At 52.1% G+C, this 19123-nt stretch overlaps 8 protein-coding genes and 1 pseudogene across 9 annotated transcripts; 4 read left to right on the top strand and 5 right to left on the bottom strand.

Moving 5' to 3' along the window:
* Positions 1 to 79: 79 nt before the first annotated feature.
* Positions 80 to 2802, bottom strand: K444DRAFT_649082 (uncharacterized protein; the record flags this gene model as incomplete). The annotated part of the gene is made up of 3 exons (XM_024885539.1): positions 80 to 2238; positions 2278 to 2666; positions 2717 to 2802. The coding sequence occupies 3 exons, from the start codon at positions 2800 to 2802 to the stop codon at positions 80 to 82; spliced, it is 2634 nt and encodes an 877-aa protein (XP_024726051.1).
* Positions 2803 to 2962: 160 nt separating this feature from the next.
* Positions 2963 to 4119, top strand: K444DRAFT_301799 (uncharacterized protein). The gene has a single exon (XM_024871725.1). It carries the CDS (start codon positions 3123 to 3125, stop codon positions 3732 to 3734), a length of 612 nt encoding a protein of 203 aa, XP_024726050.1. The 5' UTR covers positions 2963 to 3122; the 3' UTR covers positions 3735 to 4119.
* Positions 3818 to 4303, bottom strand: K444DRAFT_549791 (DUF1531-domain-containing protein; the record flags this gene model as incomplete). The annotated part of the gene is made up of 1 exon (XM_024876482.1): positions 3818 to 4303. One exon carries the CDS (start codon positions 4301 to 4303, stop codon positions 3818 to 3820), a length of 486 nt encoding a protein of 161 aa, XP_024726049.1.
* A 429-nt stretch (positions 4304 to 4732) lies between these two features.
* On the top strand, positions 4733 to 5198 carry K444DRAFT_649081 (uncharacterized protein; the record flags this gene model as incomplete). Its single annotated transcript, XM_024885538.1, has 2 exons — positions 4733 to 4883; positions 4990 to 5198. 2 exons carry the CDS (start codon positions 4733 to 4735, stop codon positions 5196 to 5198), a joined length of 360 nt encoding a protein of 119 aa, XP_024726048.1.
* A 368-nt stretch (positions 5199 to 5566) lies between these two features.
* On the bottom strand, positions 5567 to 8336 carry K444DRAFT_639022 (uncharacterized protein; the record flags this gene model as incomplete). Its single annotated transcript, XM_024884327.1, has 4 exons — positions 5567 to 7177; positions 7225 to 7742; positions 7793 to 7992; positions 8041 to 8336. 4 exons carry the CDS (start codon positions 8334 to 8336, stop codon positions 5567 to 5569), a joined length of 2625 nt encoding a protein of 874 aa, XP_024726047.1.
* A 2703-nt stretch (positions 8337 to 11039) lies between these two features.
* K444DRAFT_623081 (GroES-like protein) lies at positions 11040 to 13032 on the top strand. Its single transcript, XM_024882234.1, has 3 exons — positions 11040 to 11587; positions 11765 to 12044; positions 12091 to 13032. The coding sequence occupies exons 1-3, from the start codon at positions 11456 to 11458 to the stop codon at positions 12864 to 12866; spliced, it is 1188 nt and encodes a 395-aa protein (XP_024726046.1). The 5' UTR covers positions 11040 to 11455; the 3' UTR covers positions 12867 to 13032.
* A 382-nt stretch (positions 13033 to 13414) lies between these two features.
* Positions 13415 to 14847, top strand: K444DRAFT_658048 (uncharacterized protein; the record flags this gene model as incomplete). The annotated part of the gene is made up of 4 exons (XM_024886214.1): positions 13415 to 13610; positions 13660 to 14374; positions 14433 to 14664; positions 14695 to 14847. Exons 2-4 carry the CDS (start codon positions 13908 to 13910, stop codon positions 14845 to 14847), a joined length of 852 nt encoding a protein of 283 aa, XP_024726045.1. The 5' UTR covers positions 13415 to 13610; positions 13660 to 13907.
* A 319-nt stretch (positions 14848 to 15166) lies between these two features.
* On the bottom strand, positions 15167 to 15291 carry K444DRAFT_t42 (annotated as a pseudogene). Its single transcript has one exon. The product of its transcript is annotated as a tRNA-OTHER (tRNA).
* Positions 15292 to 15550: 259 nt separating this feature from the next.
* K444DRAFT_623078 (leucyl-tRNA synthetase) lies at positions 15551 to 18815 on the bottom strand. Its single transcript, XM_024882233.1, has 3 exons — positions 18231 to 18815; positions 15705 to 18174; positions 15551 to 15674 (listed from the first exon to the last, which is right to left on the bottom strand). The coding sequence occupies exons 1-3, from the start codon at positions 18684 to 18686 to the stop codon at positions 15622 to 15624; spliced, it is 2979 nt and encodes a 992-aa protein (XP_024726044.1). The 5' UTR covers positions 18687 to 18815; the 3' UTR covers positions 15551 to 15621.
* Positions 18816 to 19123: the final 308 nt, after the last annotated feature.

Here is a 19123-nt window from a genome sequence, read left to right as displayed (position 1 = left end):
TCCTGTATTATCCCAACAATACTTACTATACCCTGTAAACTTTTCTCCTACCCTGATTCCAAGAGCCCCAGCGCCGAACCTATTCCCATTTCTTCCACTCCTCCGCGATCCGCCTCATCTCATTCTCAATAATCGGACCCCCCCTACTCCTCCTCAACTCCGCAACGTTCGCCTTGTAAGCCAACTCAAGTGTTTTTCGCTCCCTCGCCTTCGCCGCCAACAACTTGTAATCATCACTATCAACTGCCAACCTAAAGATCCCCCTCATCTTCGTACTATACAATTGACAGCTCGCCTTCGGGATCCGCTGTAACGTCTGCTTGAACAAGAGAGGAATTGCTTTCCGCTCTTCCAGTTCCGGCTCCACGACATCGTCGAAACATTCTTCGCAGACGGTGAACTCAGGTAGCTGGGTGATGATATGCCATTTGCGGTCGATGAGCTCTTTGTCGTGTTGGCATTCGGGCATGCTTGCCATTCTGCGAGCGAGGCTTGCAACGTCTCGCATATCGGGATCGCGGTCGTCGTAGTCTGCTCTGTCTGCTGTCGTTTCGAGAGCGTCGAAATACTCGATGAAGCGCTTGCTGTCGAATCTCAAGCTGCAGACGCGAGGGCCTGTTGTCGATCTGTGGGAATCTACTTGGACGAAAATTTTTCGAAGTGCTGGAAGAAGTGTCTCGACGCTCTTGACGCAGCTGTAGCAGACACTGAAGCCCGGAACAGGTGCCCGTGTCTTAGGATCAATGATGGAATGCCATTGCCGGACTGCTTCGTGTTTACCAAGACAGGGCTGGACTTTCGTAGCGATGTCAGCGAGTCCGTAGAATAGCTTCAGATCTCTACGTTTCTCCTTTAGTGTCAGCAGCCACGCGATTCGATACCACGGCGAGCTCCCAAAGTCGCAGAGGACTTCGGTATCTGGAGAGCGACGAGGTGATGGGATAAAGAGATGCCGGAATTCTGTCGGAGCTATGATTGAGTTGAAGCAAGAAGGACAGATGTCGAAGCGTGGACAGTGAGGCAAGGTAAGCCAGTCAGTTCGTCCTTGACTGGGGGCTATTCTAGGACAAGAAGGCAATGGTGCAACGCTGCCTCTCTCAATATCTTCTGAGAATCGGCGATAAGAGCCAACCGGCTTTTCAAGGTTGCCTGGTTGGAATGGTGGCGGCTGCCAGTACGGCGCTGTCGGCGGAGGCATAGACGCAGCAGGTGTCTTATCGTCAAAAGATGCATATGTGGGTGTCTTTCTCGTATCACCAGGTGATTGAAGACCGATATTGGAAGGTATTGGAATCGGAACTAAGTGCGGAGGCGGCGCCGGTGCCTTTGTAGAAGGGCCTGCACTTGGCTGGCGAGACTTGGAAGGTCGAGGATCAATGGGGTTCAGTCGGTCTGCACGTGGAGCATCCTCTGCAGGAGAGAAGGGAGACACATCTCGCGAATCGTTCTGATCTTTCCTTCTGTTTCGTGGATCCCTTGGAAATATTTCACTCCTCTCAAATGGGTCTCCTCTTTGTATCTGGCTTGGTGAGACTTTCGGTGAAGGTAGTAGTGGGGATGTCACAGACAGAGGTTTGACCTCAATTGACGACCTATTAGATCTGGACGGAGATCGACGGCGTCTGTCATGCCCATTGCCGGTGTCCCCACGCCGTCTGCGTTCTCTGTCCGAGCCACTATCAGCGATATCATCTTCACTACTGCTGTAGTACCGCCTCGCGGACTGGTTTGAAGACCTTGATGAGCGAGCCGAATTCGGCGAATGTTGTCTCTCCGATCTTTTGTCACTAAACTCTGCCGACAACTGCTGGGGCCTCGTCATCTTTTCCCCTGTATTTCTCCTTGATCGAGTGCCAGACTCGCCATGGGGGCGTTTCTCGGATGTGGGTGTTACGGGACGGGCCGAGTAACTCCCCCCGCTGGCCCGCTTGTCTGCAACATGAGTGGGAGTTCGCGCACCATGGCTGTCATGGCGCGAGAGAGGTTGTCCGAAATAATCCTTGCTCCCCCTGGCAATCTCTGGTGACAGCAGTAGAGATTCTGACTTCCGAAAGGGGCTAGGTTGGGGAATCCGATCATTATCTCTGGGACTCGAAGCGTAAGCAGAGGTGCTTCGGCGGTATTGTGGCGGTATTTCTCTGGGGATTTTTGTCTCGAGAGATGGCAGGTCTTGCCGGCTTCTTCGTCTCTCGATAGGTGGGCGTCCTGTATCCCTTCTTTCCTCCTGCCTTGGAGGCTCTGGGCGTAAATGACTGATCGGATTGCCTTTTGTCACACTCTCCCTTTCCCTCCGCATCGGTTCATCTTCTTCTGCTTCGTTCGGAGAGTATGTATCGGACTTGGGGATCAATACGAATCGTCTTTCCGGGTTTGTGTCCTTCTCCACAGGGCAGGGTTGTGTTTGTAATCTGGCAGCCTCGTCCTTGGTGACACCAGCCTCGAGTATAATCGGATTTTGCTCGATGATACCCCGCAGCGGGGGGTCGTACGAGGGAATTATAGAAGCAGAGGACTCTCTGGCCAGAGATTTCAGCTCGTCTTCTACGAAAGGCTGAGGAGGCGGAGGCAGTCGTCTGCGAGGGCTTCGGTTTCGACTTTGACTGCGCTGGCGGGGGGCATCGTGAGAGGCTGCGAGGAATGAGTGCGCGTTGCTCGAGGTAGGAGCTCTGCAAAGGAAATATTAGCCAAGCGCGATAAAGAAGAAGCAAGCACAAACCCCGACGGGCTCTTGCCCCTCGTTGTCTTGAAGTATCCCGTGGTCAGGAGCTCATTGATGTCCCGTTTCTGGGAAGGAGCCTCCATGGTCGATCCTGAGGGCTAGTGAGGCTGGCAGAGCTCGAGCAGCTCGCGGTCCATGGATGGGTAGGAGGATAGAGAAGTACAAATGTAGAGATCAAGTCGTCAAAGTTGTCAAAGTTGTCAAACACATTATCGTAGTCGATCGTTCGGTGGCCTTTCTGGTGGGATGTTGGCGTTTGAAGATGCAGCCTTGACTGTTGGAGCGGGCTTGGGCTGTGCGAGAAACGAGGCGTCTAGCATGTCGCAAAGGTGCATCGAGCCCCCCACTACTAAGCTTAGAGCACGATGTCACTTTTCTTCACCAAAACACTACGACTGGGACCATGTACCACAGCAGCATCGAATCGATCGAGGCCGCGGAAGATCCGCAAAAAGGCGGTGGGAACATCTTTGGAATCTCAGCTCACATCATTCGCGGCATGCTCAGATGCTTTGCATGCAATCATCCGCAGCTGCTGGATTCCCATTTGTTGCTCGTGCGGTTGCAGCGCCCATTCGCCCCCGCATTCCAGCGAATTGAGGCCCGGAGGTCCCTGAAAAACTCTGATGATCTGCACCGCCTTCAACGTTTTCGGGCTTCTATCTTCGCCCCACTACCAAGAGAGAGGCTATTCGGCAATGTTGCAGGTGAGGGGGGTGAGGGGCAAGAGAGTGGGAGCCAGTTGGGAGAAAATGTATCATTCTCGTATTGTGGAACTCGGGTTGAGCTTCAAACGCGCCTCCCAATGATAACCAAGACCGCTGTTGCCGCCCGGGATGCTAAGCAGCAAGAGAACTCTTCTCTGGCTGCCTTGGTCTGGCCAAACTCCACGAGCATCCCCCCTCTCTGCCATGAGAAGGCCATCTCCATGTCAAAGCGACTCTCTGGAGATTCCGTCGGTTCTCAGGGCCGCCCCGAAGCTTCCGTATGCCTCCATAATCGTAGCGGATGCTAAAGGAAACCTTGTCTCCCAATTCCCATCCCATTTGTACAATACACGCCTCCCAATATACACACAACCCTCCACCCTTCAGGTCCCTACCACCCATCCTCGCCAGGCGTATAATCCACAAGATACTCCTGGATATCCTTATCCTCATCATCCTCCTGCAACTGCCTCCTCACCTCCTCCTCATCCGCCAAAATCTTCTTAACCACAGCCCTCTGCCTCTTCCTCGCTTTCTTCCCCCACTTAACATCTGCCGCCGTGCCCTCCCCCTCCTCCTCACTATCGCTCACCTCCAACTCGACCACTTTGCCTCCTGCTCCTCTCAACTGATTCGGACTAATTTTCCCCTTCCCATCCTTACCATCCGCAGTAGCCATCTCGTATGGATCGAGTTCTTTCTCGTGCTCTTTAGCTTGTAGTTTTTCGCCCCATTTCATGAGATAGGGACGCAACAGAGCATAGGCACCCACGATGGCGACGAGTCGGATGTATTTTAGTAGCGTCATGTCGTCCCACATGTGGATTGCGTTGCGGGTGAAGTTGTTGTACCAAGTGTTCAGTTGGGCGACGATCATTTGGGCAAGCTCTATGATTTGATCCATGATGGGCTATCGGAAACGTAATTGCGCTGCGTAGATGCGGAAGAGGTCGGTTTCGAGGTCGAGGTTGTTCGGACGGCTCGGGGTTCTCCTTCGCGGAGCGTCGATCGGAGTGCGGATGACGAAGAAATTGGTGGGAGAATGGAGAGGACAAAAGAATGGGAGACGTGGATTTAAATGCGAGCCCTGAAAATGGTGAGCCAGAAAGGTTGCGGGAATTCCCTCTTCTGCCTCATAAAAAGAAATATTTCGGTCCCGGGAACTGGCACTCTCGGCTCGGCAAAACATCGGCAAGCGCGTCTCCCCGACGCGACTTCCTCCACTCCCACTTCCATCTCCGATCCTACTTTCAACGTCAACCCAACACCTCTGTTCACAAATACTGGTTTGAGCAGAGCAGGAAAGATGTCACAAGACGAAGCCCTAATGGAGCGCCTAAAGGCCTCCCTCTGGTTCAGCATCGGAAAGATCGTCGACGAGGAGACCGCGAGACTCAATACAACAGCAACTCCGCAGTTCATCGGTGCAATGACTGAGATGGCTTGGGCGCAGATTGGTATTCCCTCTCCTCCCTCCTCCCTTGCGAGCCTGCGAGCATCTTCTCTTCAATCCAGCTTCCCCTCCCTGTTCCCCCGTCGGATTCTGGCTAACAGCGGTCATAGAGAACGTAGCACAAGACCTCGAGTCCTTTTCTCGCCATGCAGGCCGCACAACAGTGACGACAGATGATGTGATGCTTATCACACGGAGGAATGAGGCTCTTGGAGAGATCATGAGGGATTTTGTGGACAGGGAGAAGGCGGAGAAGGAGGTCGACAAGGGAGCTAAGGCGAAGGTGAAAAGGACGGCTGTGAAGGGGAGAGGGAAGTAGGATATGGGTCTGGTGGAAAGCACTGGCATGGGATTTGAGAGGAGGAAGGGAGGGATGATACCCGGGTTGCTGGCGTTTTGGAGTTTGGCTGTATGCTTTGAGGAATTGCAGAGGTGATTGACGGGTAGGGACGGAAGGCCACCCACCCAAGTCTTCTACCTCGGGTAAGAGATACGGCGAAGATCCGAGGAAGTACTACTGTATCAATGGATGATTGTAACGAGCATTAAATGTATTGCAGCTTTTTACAGAACGAATTGGACGTCGCTCTTATCCCCAATGGGTATACGCAGGACCCAGAAGCCAAATCTTATCTATGCCATATTCATCCATCATTACGCCATATCCTACAACCGACCGAAACCAATCTAGGCAATCCCTTCCACCTCTACCGACTGCGCAAACAGATCTCTCTCAGGACTATTCAACCTACTCCACCCCGGCGCCTGATCCATCCAATTCAAGTCCAAGAACCCCCCACTCTCACCGTGCGCCCCCTCCTCTAATGGAACATTCCACATCTCATTCCCATTATCGAAATTCAAGAAATCATTCAAATCGACAATTTCTGTGTTATAGACGGTATTCAGATCCAAAGGTTGGTTCAACTGATGATAGTCATTCATCCCTTCGTGCGTCGACATCGTAGTGTCGCTGTCAGGAGGAGTGTGAGCCGAGATAGCGTTGTGGTGAGGGTCAATGGGCCGTCCGATCGGGATCCCGATGTCCATCATACCGCTTCCATGCAAGTCAGGTCTGAAGTCCTGTTCACTGCTCAGAGGAGGTGTCCTTCTCATAGCAGCCATCTTAGCATGTTCTCTCAGCTCTCTCACTTTATCACTCGACAGCGCGGCCTGGATATCCTCTTGCCGGAAGAGATTCTTCGAAGTCGACATCACGACATCGATATCCGCCTTCCGGATTGCAGCTTCCAAAAACTGCGTCGCGAAGTCCGCAGATGCGTAGTTATCGCGCAGCTTCTCGAGGACGAGCATGCATTGGCAGAAGCCGTCCATGGCTGCCTGCCGTGCTTCGTCGTTGCAGGACTTGATGTCGAGCAGGTGGATGATGATTGCGGGGAGCAGGACGGTGACGCCTGTGGTTGGGAGATACTTTTCCAGAGCTCGGGTGTGCAGATCTTGGGATATGCGGGTTATCTCGCGGGAGGCTTCGCGTACCTTCTTGCGTGACAGGTCTTGCAGCTCTCGAGATGAGTCGGGCTGCGAGGTTGCTGCTGAGGGGAGAACTTGGGGTCTGTGTAGTGCAGAGAGAGTCGTGAAGTACACCATGTGAAGCAGTGATCTCTGCACAAAGAGCGGAGCTCCACTGTTTCCATCTTGAAGGTCGTTGGAATAGGCGCAAGAAGAAGGGAGTTCGGAAATCCAATCACTCAGCTCAACATCACAGCGCTGAACCTCGTCTGTCTGATCCAATTTCTTGGGAAACAACATGACGCTCGATCTCGTGCTGCCTTCCTGGCCTTGCATCCCCTGACACTTCACCAGGACCGAGTATTGCGCGCTCAGCACGTGGCTGATGCAGAGACAGAGCTTCGCTTTCGCGATGCACATCTGCGCCAGCTGCCGCTGAGCCTCCGCGTCTCGGACTAAGGTGCAGTCCATGGGGATGATGGCGATGTCTTCAGAGAGTGGCTGGATCTCGAAATCGTCTTCGGTGAGCATGGGGACGTCGTAGTCTTCGTCCTTGACGCGGGTTGGGCGGCGCATTCCAAGCGCTACAAGGCGGTCGCGCATGAAGCAGGACCACCATATTCTCTTCCATAGCTTCTTCTTGTGAGGCTCCATGTTCGATTTCTCAGGGTTTCGGTGCAGGCCGATTGTGTGTGCTAGGGAAATTGCCACGCCCATCCAGTGCCATGTGTCTTTTTGGTCATCGGGAGTTTCGTACCAATAGGTCATAAGGAGGAGAGATTGCACGAGAGAAACGCGGTCTATTTCGTAGTCGAAATCGTACAAAACCTACAAATGTTAGCACAAACCTCAATCTCAAACCATAAAATGCTTACCCTAGCTTTCTGGAAGAATGCCTTTCTCGCTGCCTTCCGATTTGAGTACCCCGCTGCCCTCAAATATTCCATATCTACAAATGCAGTCCCAGCGAACATAATTGCCTGGAAAAGCAACAAGCTGATCCGTCCAGTTTCTCCTGTTCCATCGTTTATGATCTGCAGGAGTTCGTGGACCTCAATCAATGGCATATAAGGATGTACGTATTCCAAATAGCTTCGTAAGAGTGCATTTCGTACGGAATCTTCGGGGAGCGACAATGCGCCTTTCGCGAACAGGTAGTCGATGTCAACAGAGGTCATACGCTGAGGGAGTGGTTTTAAGTATTCCGGAAGCTTGTGTTTGAGCATTGGTGCAGGAAGTAGTGGCGGCGTACCCAGTCGGGTGGCCATTCTGTCTCCATGGATGGAGGCGGATGTCAGGAGTGCGTAGGTGGGGTCGGCGTCGAAAGGAGCGGGAATATAGCTTTGTTTCCTCAAGATCTCACGGCTATTGATCTGGTTCGTTACGTTTTGGTCTTTCTCGTCATGTTAGCTCTACAAGCAATGCCAGCTCTCCCAAACTTACATATTGGATGAGGAACATGGGAATCGGTAAACTGGTCGCCTCCTAAATCGTTTGACATGGCAGTTGATCCGCTCCACCTTCTAGCTTCTGGATTGGTGATGTCTGAAGGGTTTACAATCCCATTTCCCCAATTGCGAAGGGCTCCATTGTTTGGGAGCGTTGTTGGGACCGGAGTCGCGCTTTCGCCGTTCAAATGCTTCCTATTTCCAATCAGCCCCACCTCTCTCCAGACTCTTCAAAATACATACTTCCGGCGTTTGCTTTCCTCGATCACACACTTAATGCCATCCATCGTGCAATTAGAGCACGTGACTTCTCCGTCTGCTGTGATGTGGTATCTCTGCATCACATCGCATCGAACCTTTCTTGCCCTGCACGCAGCGCAAGCTTTCGCCGCCCTCCTCTTGACCGGCTTTGGGTTTCCATTGCTGTCAACGCCCGCAGTCGCCTGCCCGCGCTTTTTCGAGCCAGAATCGGTCGAGCTTGGCGAATGCGAGGCATTGGAGCCGTTGGGCTCTATTGAGGTTGCCTCTGCAGGACTCATGATGTCGACGGCGCTTTGGTGAGGCGAGAGCAAGGTCAAGCATGTGATTCGGTCGAGGCACACGCGCAACAAATATATTCAACTTCGAAGAACAGAGTTATGGAGGAAAGCCACACAATGCAGAAACTGACATCGAGGAGCCAAAATTTAGGATCGGCCGCAAAACCGGAGGGTGACCTCATGTTTAAGTAGAAAGGCGGGCGGAGAGCAAGCAGGTCAGGTAGCTCGGAAAGTATGGAGAAAACCGCCATCGAGTCACAGAAAGGTTAGTCACAGTGTGGAGAAAAAGGACTAAGGGACTAGTCGACTAAGAACTAAGAACAGCTCAATTCCAAACAAGTTAACAACAGCGGCAACGTTCTGGGGCATGTGGATTATGGAAGCTGCATGGTGCCACCTACGGTGCAAGGCTAGTTTGCATGAGGCTCGAAGGAATAAATGGCGGCCGGGCAGGGGGGGCAGGATGGGGAGGGAGTTACGAGCGTAGGACGGTAGGACGGATGAGGGCAAGACCGGGATCCCTTCTCAGCTTTGAGTTTTTGTTTCTCTAATTTTTTTCTGTGCTCAGTGCTCACTGCTCACTGCTCAGCGCTCAGCAGACGCAGGCATGTGCCGCGGCCACTGCAGTACCGCCGCCAGGATGACGAGCGCTTGTCTGCCCTGACGGCCCTAGGGTGTCAGATTCGATTCTGACAACAATTCATCCGCGCATGTGAGAGAGCGTGCATGTGGATACGGCCGTCACTCGAAGTCCCGGCGTTCAAATACTGTAAGTCTGTAGAGTTGCAGACCTGCAGTCCTTTCATGAAAATGGCCCGAGTCTTTTTAAAATATTAATACAAACCACTTTGGGAACCACTTTGGGAACCAATTTGGCTCGACGGTCCCATACCCGCTAGTTCGCCTTCTCCGCACTCTCCGGCGTTGGAGTGCCAATGATATATGTTGCTTCGAATTCCAAGCCCCGCGATGGCATCGATGGCTTCGACGGTTTGTAACATTCCACCCCTAGACCCCCTCCAAGGCGCGCCTCGTTGCGCGGAGAGGGCCTGGAGCAACGGATGCAGCCCACTTCTCCAGAGGGCGGGCCTCAGATGAAATCCCGCTGGTGTTGCGAGAGGGGCATGGCCGATATTTCGAAACGCCCCGCCGGGAGAAACCGTAACAAAGACGGCTGTTTGCTAATTTCCGTGCTCGCGTAAGAGCACGAGTACGCAGTGTACAGGCAAAGTAGGCCAACTTACTATCAGAGATCGGCTGCAAACGGAATAAATTGCACTTCCAGGCTCCAGTGCAGAATTATTCCCGTCCTAGTTTTCCGATACGCGACTGACGAGGGGGTGCGGATGAGGGACAGTTGGGGTTGGGGCCTTGGGGGGGGGGGGGGGGGGGGGGGGGGGGGGGGGGGGGGGGGGGGGGGGGGGGGGGGGGGGGTGCGGGCAATGCGGGTCAGAATTTTGCCCCTCCAGATTGGCGATATTTTGGGGTGGTACAGAAACGTCGTCATGCCTGCACGCATTTCGAGCGTCCAGAGTCGAGAGTCGAGATTCGAGATTCGAGAATCGTGTCAGCAGCTGCGAGTCAGCTTCAAACAGCATCCCCTGCTTCACTCTTCCATAAGAATTACACCTGACCACGGCTTGTATTCTTCACGTGAAGTGCGTCTCCTTTACTCCCCCCACCCCCAAAAACTCGGCATTTCTCCACCCCTCTCACTCCCACAACCCACACAGCTCATCGCCTCCAGATCTCCTCCTTCTCAACCCCCCATCGGACCCGACAATGCCCTCGCGATCCTGCACGCGAGTCGTGCACTTGCAGTGCAGCGCTGCAGGGGCCTCTCGGCGCAGTGGGGCCAGCGTAGCTCGGCTTGGACGACGGCATTCCAATTACGGAGGAGAGGGAGTGCAATATCCGAACATAGCCGGACAAAAGGGACGTGCGTCGCTGATTCATGAGAGGGCACGTGAAGAGGACGACATGTGATTGCGGCCGTTACGAAGTAAGGTATTTGAAGACTGCGGCGTCGCCGATGAGACAGTTGACATTTGAAGATGGAGAGCACGGCGGTGTAGGAGACCGATCTCCCGTCCACGGCCAGCCACCACGGGGGGTTATGGTTCCGCCGGCGACAGAAAGACGGACACGGGGTCGTCCCGGGGTGTCAACCCCCAACCCTGTCACGGGAGTTATCACGGGAGACGTGGGTGAGGTGAGCCCCTCCGGGCGCGCCATCAAGGTCCTCACGAGCCGAGAAGTATATACAACTAACTAACTCACTCGCCTCCTCTCTAGATCACCCCTACGTTCTCAACCTCCCATCAGCCGACCAGACCATCGGTAGCTTTCTTTTTTTCACAATCCACTTGGTGGCGTTGATAGCTTGAATGGAATAAGAATCATGTCAGGACCTGGCGTGATCTCCTTTGCTACAATAAGGAATAAACGATCGACGGAAAGTACCATGTTTCAATAAGAAGATGGTATGGTCTACGAAACCTGGGGAGTTTCAACGGAAGCTGCACTTTCCCCGCTGCCCCGCACTTATTAGGCTGAGGTAGACTGCGGTTCTCTCAGACTACAAGAGGTCACCTGATTTATTCGAATCGAGGCCCCTTTCCACGTTATCTCGTTGTTTCAACATCACGTGTTTTTATTTTTATTTTATTCTTTTTTTCCCCCTAGCTTAGGTTTCATTTTCATCTCGTACAGTACAGCATCGTCTCATGCACTCCCACATCGTTGATTCTATATTGCTTAGCGAGGCATCTTTTGACGTCACTCTTCAACGCATCAACGCACATGTGTTGTTGATGTCATGAGTCTGAAGTCCAGACGGATATTTGCCCCTTTGAAAATCCCATCGGCGTTTATTCCGACCCCTCCATGGTCACAATTTCGGGGTTAAGACGCGTCTCCACTGTTTGTTGGAAGGGTTTGGAGGGATTTGGAGGGGCACTCGCCTCGAAAATGGCAGGTGCATGTGAGAAGAACACTGAGGTCACCAAATATACGAAGACTCGTCTAGACCTTCCGTTCGAAAGTGCAACGGACTTTCTGACATCAAGAAATGCTATTAATGGCCTCCCACTGCAAAACAAAACCCCATCCCATCCAACATGACCAGCGAACGCTCTCCTACCAAGAAACAGAAAACTGAACAATCAACCACAATGGCATCAGCACCAGAGCAATTCGAGGGTTTCGTGATCCACTCCAAGGACAAATGGAGCGACTTCACCAAGGAGAAGGTACGACGAATTCCCGATCATTGCATGTCTATCCATTCAGCAATCATCCCGGAACTTTCGCGCTCAATGTCTTAGGGGACAAGAAGAGTTCTTCAAAGTTCCAACTACTGCTGAGACTACGAATCTCTATGTCCCAATTCAATGTTGTCAATCGACGAATAACTGACAATCCTGTAGTTCACCCCCAAGGTATTCGAAGATAATGATGTCGATATCGAAAGTGAATGTTGTGGCGTTTGCGGCTCTGATGTTCACACAATTACAGGAGGCTGGGGGGATTTGGCCGTCTCTCCCATCTGCGTGGGTCACGAGATCATCGGCAAGGTTCTGCGTGTTGGGCCAAAGGTCAAGGGAATCAAGCCTGGAGACCGTGTTGGCGTCGGTGCTCAGGTACAATCTTGCATGAAATGTCCCCAATGCAAGTCGGACAATGAGAACTACTGCCCTCACATGGTTGGTGAGTGTACTATGGTCCCGTGGTCGAATCATTGTTAACTTTGCAGATACCTATGGCGCGCCATACAATATCGGCGGAGCGGACAGCGGCAAGGCGATGAAGGATAAGGATGGCAACCAAATTTGGTCTCAAGGAGGATACTCTTCGCACGCTCGAGTTCACCAACAATTCGTCTTTCCAATCCCCGACAATATGCCCTCTCACGAGGCTGGCCCCATGATGTGTGCTGGCCTCACCACGTACTCTCCACTTAAACGTGCCGGCACACGCCCAGGCAAGAAGGTTGCAATCGTTGGCATTGGTGGTCTTGGGCATTTTGCTCTCTTATGGGCCAAGGGTTTGGGTGCGGAAGTCTGGGCTCTATCCCACACTCCTGGCAAGAAGGAAGAAGCTCTCAAACTTGGTGCGGACCACTTTGTGTCCACCAAAGACAAGGACTGGGCCAAGCCTCTCGCTTTCACGTTCAACTTCATCCTCAATTGCGCCGATATGACCAACGAATTCGACCTGAAAACCTACATGAGCACGCTTGCCGTCAACGGTGCCTTCCACAATGTTGGTCTCCCAGACAAACCGTTGCCCGAGATGATGGCCCAGGATTTCACTTCCAATGGCAGCTCCATCGGTGGTTCCCACATCGGAAGCAAGAAGGAGGCTTTGGAGATGTTGAAGCTTGCCAGCGAGAAGAATCTCCACCCGATGATCGAGCAGATTGATATCTCGGAGGCTGGTTGCAAAAAGGCTGTTGAGAAGGTTAAGGTCAATGATGTTCGGTATCGTGTTACGTTGGTTGGCTTCAAGAAGGCTTTCCATACGAAGTAGAGGACGCCATTTTGGAGGAAGAGGACCAAAGGAGGCATGCACTGCGTCGACGGCAAGAGGTGGGGGGGCATTATAACTGTACGATTAATGATAAAGACATCAGTTTTGTCACCTAGATCCATAGATTCAGAGTTGTTCGATACAATGTAGTACGGATAGACGATCAAGCCTCGAGCGCCTGCTCGTCCGTTCCTTGACCATCGACGATGTGGAGAAAGGTGTTGAGCTGGAAGTCCTGTCTCAAATGCCATCTAAAGCAGAACCTGATTTTTCACAGGTTTCTGAAAGCTTGTAACACTATTTAAACCAAAAGGCCAATCTAGAACTCCCTTCATCGTGAAGTTATCGCTACCCTGCAGCCCCCAACTGCCGTTGCACGTGTCGGTGGCTGATCCAGGCCACAGCCACACCGTTGATCTCTTCGCAACCCCTGCATCCATGACGTATTTCCACGGAACGAGATCGTTCCCCGCCGACCCAGCTTCAAAACTTCAACGACCAGTCCCTGCTAAGAGCTGCTAACTCTCGAAACAGCGAATAATCATTTAAGCAAAACATCTCAAGAGCCAAAGAACTCGGGAATGGCATCTTTCTAGACTGCCAGGCACCTCCGTAGTTCCACGCCGTCGTTTTTCAGTTCAGGGTTTTCGCCATGCCGCGCCACGAGTCCACGACCGCGATCAGATCGGGATCGAGGCGTTGACCCTGAATCCAAGCCCCAATCGAACCGAACGTTCCAATGAGGTACCAATACGTTGTAAAGTACCGAGAACGGGCACCTGACGCAAACTAGGCAACTCCGCGAGAGGCATCTGCAGCTAAATTCCCTGCTCTGAGTGGTTGGTATGTGATGTGATGCCATGCCCTGGCCCGCTTGCTGCTCTGCGCTGTGTGATCACTGCCGAGCTCGTATCTCAACCTGCTTCATAAACCCTTACTGTCTCCCCTCGCTTCTCGCCATCTACGGTAAGCTCTCTGTCAAGCGTCAGCGAAGACAATCAACACCACTCTCCACACCAAATAAACATAACGACAGCCAAAATGGCATTTGGAGGCGTCGCCCTGAAGTCTCTCTCCCTCGTCCTCCGCTTCATCCAATTCGGCTGTGCCGCTGTAATCCTTGCGATCTTCTCTTACTTCCTCGCAACACTGCATAACCACGACCTGCACATCGACACATACATCCGTGCCGTTGAAGGTATCTCCGGTGCCGCCGTCCTTTACACAATCTTCGCCCTGCTCCTGGTGTGCTGTCTCGGCGGCATCGCATTCTTCAGCCTTCTGGGAATGCTCCTTGACTTGTCCTTCTGCGGAGCGTTCATCTATGTGGCGTATGCGACACGCGGTGGTGATGGAAGCTGCAGGGGATTTGTCAACACTCCGTTCGGAAGTGGAAACACCAACGACAACACGGTTCCTCAAGGAAACGGCGGATTCACAAGACTTCCGAGCTTGCACACAGCCTGTCGACTGGAGACTGCTTGCTTTGCGGTGGCTATCGTTGCTGTGTAAGTTCTCGCCGCTCCTCGTAGAAAGACGACTCGAGCAAATGCTGATATCATACAGAGTTTTCTTCCTGCTCTCTATCCCAGTCGAACTCGGCCTCATCAAGCACCGCCGCAAGGAGAAGGCCTTCGGCCCCTCCCCCAACAACGGGTACACAGCTGGCTCTCCCAAGCGCAAGTTCTGGCAACGCAAGCAGAAGCGCAACAGCATGTACGAAAAGAATGCCGATGCCCTGCCCACCCACGCTACACCTGCGGATTTCAGAACTTCATATACTACGGATACCACGGCCGTGGGTGCGGGTGAAGCTCCATTAAACAAGTATGGCAATGTCACTTCGTATGGAAACCAGGCTGGTGGCGTGCCGGCTCATGGGTACCAGATCACGGCTACTACTCACACTCCAGGGGCGGCAAATGATGGATATGTGAGGACTCATCAGCCTTACAATAACAATCCTACTGGGACATTTTAAGTTTTCACTAAATGGAAGATGATAGTGGCTTGGTCTACGATGTGAAAATAGGAACGCGTTGATTTGACAGAGGCAAAATGGAAAGCGGATTTGTATATATAATGATACCACGATGATTTTGGAAGTACTCAATAATTAATACACTTGTACATTATGTCAGCCAAATATTCCTTGCTCCTCTGCTCCTCTTCCCCTCCTCTGCCATGAAGTGGAGAAGCAAGTCGACAAAATCCCAGCCAAGATTCGAAGACCCGCTCCCCAAACCCACATGCACGACGTCAAAAAAATTGGAAAAAAGAGAAATTGGAAGTTTGATACTTGGTCACTACGAGGGTCGAACTCGCGACCTTGGCGTTATTAGCACCCTATTTATCTATTAGTGGTGCGTCGGACTTGCAGTGTGAAGTCAAACATACACGCTCTAACCAACTGAGCTAACTGTTTGATGTTAGAATCTGCTTTTGATGCGGTGGTTGAGGGAACTTACGCGACCGTTGAATCGATTGGATGGCAGGAAATAGGCTTATTCAAACATATGTATTGGCGAGTGGTACGGAATGGGAGGCGAGATAAAAATGTGAAAGCGGTGTGGGGAGAGGTGGGTTTCGTCCGGTGCCAATCAGAAGCCATGTCAAAAGGAGACCTCGCTTCCTGTCCCTCCGCGAATAGAAGATGACTCACAGATGCGGAGTTGACTTCCAAGTCCGAGCAAAGAAGGAGGGCCTTTGACGTCTATTTTCGAAAGGAGAATCTGGGTATAGTTACACTTGTGTTTTACACAACAAAATTTACGGTCTTCCCACCCTTTACAACAATCACCTTGGTCGCTTTCCTGATATCAGACATCGACTGCCCACCCTGCAGCCTCTCCTTCCCCTCTTTCGTGTCCAAGATCTCCTTCACGATCCACTCCTCCAGCTCCTTACCCGTCAAATTCGCTGGGAGGGCAGGAATTTCAACCACAAGCCGCAACCGCCCATTGACTTGCACAGCACACGACTGTGTTCCAGGAGCTAGCATTTCGAAAGTGCCATCCGTGGTAGGGAACGGCTCGTCAAAGATCGACTTTCCGGACCCATCTGATTTGGGGTATATAATTGTGCGTGGTCTGAGGCGATTCGCAAGTTTTGCAAGCGTGATTACCCAAGCAGAGGGCAGGCGTTCGTGAAGGATGGCCCAGCATTCCTCCGCAAAGGCAGGGGTGATAGGAGCCATCATCTTGAGCAGCTCTAGGGTTGCGTGATAAGTGATAAACTTGTCGGTGCCCCAGTCCTTGACCTCCTCGTCCTTGATGGCAAAGTTCCCATGGTCTATGATGGTGTTGGTGAGCGCCATCAGGTCGGAAACAACCGTGTTTAGAGAATGTGTTTTCTCGTACGACTCAGTCACGTTGCTGATTGTCAATTGGACTGCTCGCCACAGCTTCTTGTCTTCGTTGAAAAGCTTGGGGCTATTGGTCTTCAACCTCTCCGTGACATCGACCAGCTTCCTGCGATTGTGGCGGCTGAAACTCATGCTCCTTGCGTTTGGATTCTTCAGCATCGCTCCCACTGTCTCCTGCATCTCGTGCCGTTTCATAAAGTAACTTTTGGGTAGATCTTCTTCCAAAGCTGCAACTACCATCGCCCAATCCACCGAATTCTGGCTGATGAATTCATAGAGTCGACGCAGCCATCGAGTTATCCCGGATATTTTCTCCTCGTCCCACTCCAGGACCTCGCTAACAGGAGCTTGGAAAAGAATATGAGCCCTGGTTGCATCAGCTCCATATTTTGCCATGCATGTACCGGGATCCACTCCATTGTACTTCGATTTCGACATCTTCTCAAACGTGACATTGGGTTTTTCTCCGGAGGCAATAATTAAAGGACTGGAAGCATCTGTCAGGTCAACTTCATCCGGCTTGAGGAACCGTCCAGTTTTGGGGTCAGTGTACGTCTTTCCGTGAACCATACCCTGGGTCAAGACCTCCTTAAACGGTTCTCCCGCAAACTTCCAACCGTCGGGCCAGAGTGGTGTCGTAGCCACAAATTTGGAGATGAAGCGCGCATAAAGCAGATGCAGGATGGCATGTTCCACGCCGCCGATGTAAAGATCAACGGGGAGGTTGGCATTTGCAGCTTCGGGCGAAAAGGGTGCTTCCTGATTTTTTGGGTTTGGAAATCTCATGAAGTACCAACTCGAATCAACAAAAGTATCCATCGTGTCAGTGTCTCGCTTCGCAGCTCCTCCACATGACGGACAGGTAGTGTTGGCCCAGTCATGAGCATGGTCCAAGGGATTGCCAGCTCTCCCCTCGCCCCAATGCCCCTTTACAGGAGGGAGTTCCACTGGAAGCTGGTCTTTAGGAACAGGCACAGTGCCACACGCGTCACAATGTATCATAGGAATCGGAGTCCCCCAGTAGCGCTGACGGCTGATCAGCCAGTCTCGAAGACGCCAGGTTTCTGCTTTGGAGCCAAGGCCTTTAGACTCCAGCAGAGCGATGATATTCTTGGTGGCATCCGAAGTGGTCTGCCCAGCGTACGGGCCGTTGTGTTTTGTGAGGTACCCATGATGCACAAAGGGCTCATTGTTCAGCGCGATGGTTGCCTCATCTGGTGATTGAGATATGACCATCCTGACAGGGTCGTCGTAACGATTATGCTTCCAGAAGGTATGGTCTCTGGTATCATGTCCTGGAACTCCCATAACGGCTCCGTCTCCATAGTCACCCAGAACGTATGGCGCCACGTAAATTGGTAACGAAGCTTTAGCAGCATCTGGTGTTGATTCCTCGTACGCCAAGGGGTTCAGTGCTCGGACGTGGGGTAGAAGATACCCAATTTTTGAATCTAAGGGCAGTGCAGGAATTGTATCCAAGAAAGCTTGCAGCTCAACATCTGTCTTTGCCAAACTATGAACAATAGGATGAGTTGATGCAAGAGCAACATATTGAACACCGAATATTGTGTCCGGCCGAGTTGTGAATACCTCAATGTCCGAATGGGTCTGCTGGCCGTATGCCACAACAGGGAATTTTATTCGAGCTCCTGTCGATTTTCCAATCCAGTTCTTCTGCATTGCCAGAACTCTCTCGGGCCAGCCCCCCTTTTTTGCCAGGTTCTCCAGGCCGTCCAACAACTCCTGTCTAAACTCCGATATATCGAAGAACCACTGCTTCAGCATCCGTTGCTCGACTTTGGCTCCAGATCTCCATGAGAATCCATTAGCGTCCACTTGCTCGTTTGCTAACACTGTCTTGTCTACGGGGTCGTAGTTGACGAGTGACTCCGCTTGATATGCAAAGCCAGCTTCGTGTAGGAGGTGGAAGAGATGTTGAGTATGCTTGTAGAATCTGGGATCGCAGGTCGCAAACTCCTGCTTCCAAGTCAGAGGTATACTATCCAGAGTGGTAGCATACGCACTCTATCCCAGTCCCAGTGGCCATTCATGGCCTGCAGTTGTGATTTCATCCTCTTGATATTCTGTTTGGTCCAGGAGGCTGGTTCAATGCCCCGTTCAATGGCAGCATTCTCTGCCGGAAGTCCAAATGCGTCCCAACCAATTGGATGCATAACATCGTAGCCTTGCATACGCCGAAATCGTGCCAGAACATCAGATATTGTGTAGACTCGTAGATGGCCAAGGTGAAGGTCCCCTGATGGGTAAGGAAACATTGGTAAGATGTACATCTTCCTCTTGCTCTCCTCTGGCTCTACCTCTTTTGCGCCAGGAAAGAGGGTCCACTTCCCCCAGCGCTTCTGCGTCCTTCGGCTCTGCCATTCCAGCTGCCATTTTCGATCGAGAGCCGGGAGGTTGAGGTTGGGGTTGGATTTATACCATCTACCGACGAACATCGAAAAAAGGCGTTGACTACAGCCGAGAGTTCTTCCGCACCCAGGCCGAGCCCACGCCTGACCTGCATGCGTGCCAATTGTCCTCTTCATGATCTCGTTGCAACATTGTGTGCTATGGGAGTAGCTTCATTGTCGACGTTGATGTTGGTGTTTGCTGTCACGCGAGGCTGTTGAAGGTGCAAATTCCTTGACCAATCAGACGAATTTCCACGCCAACACAACTAAAGGAAAAGAAGCCAACCCAAGACACGACAACAACCTGCCCTGTCTGTGAGCATCTTTCTACCGTTTCATTTTTCGCTACGCCGAGTCTTCAAGTACACAGTTTGGCCCATTCCATTCCGCGCCCACGACCGTATAATTGTATATTTTCTTACGACCGCCATGCTGATACCACAATAGCTACGTCAGCCTCACGAATCGCTCCTCTCCCCTGC

The sequence above is a fragment of the Hyaloscypha bicolor genome (genome assembly GCF_002865645.1).
Source record: "Hyaloscypha bicolor E unplaced genomic scaffold K444scaffold_206, whole genome shotgun sequence".
Taxonomy (NCBI): domain Eukaryota; kingdom Fungi; phylum Ascomycota; class Leotiomycetes; order Helotiales; family Hyaloscyphaceae; genus Hyaloscypha; species Hyaloscypha bicolor.
The sequence above is the reverse complement of the archived record's forward strand: the minus strand, read 5'-3'. Positions and strand labels throughout refer to the sequence as shown.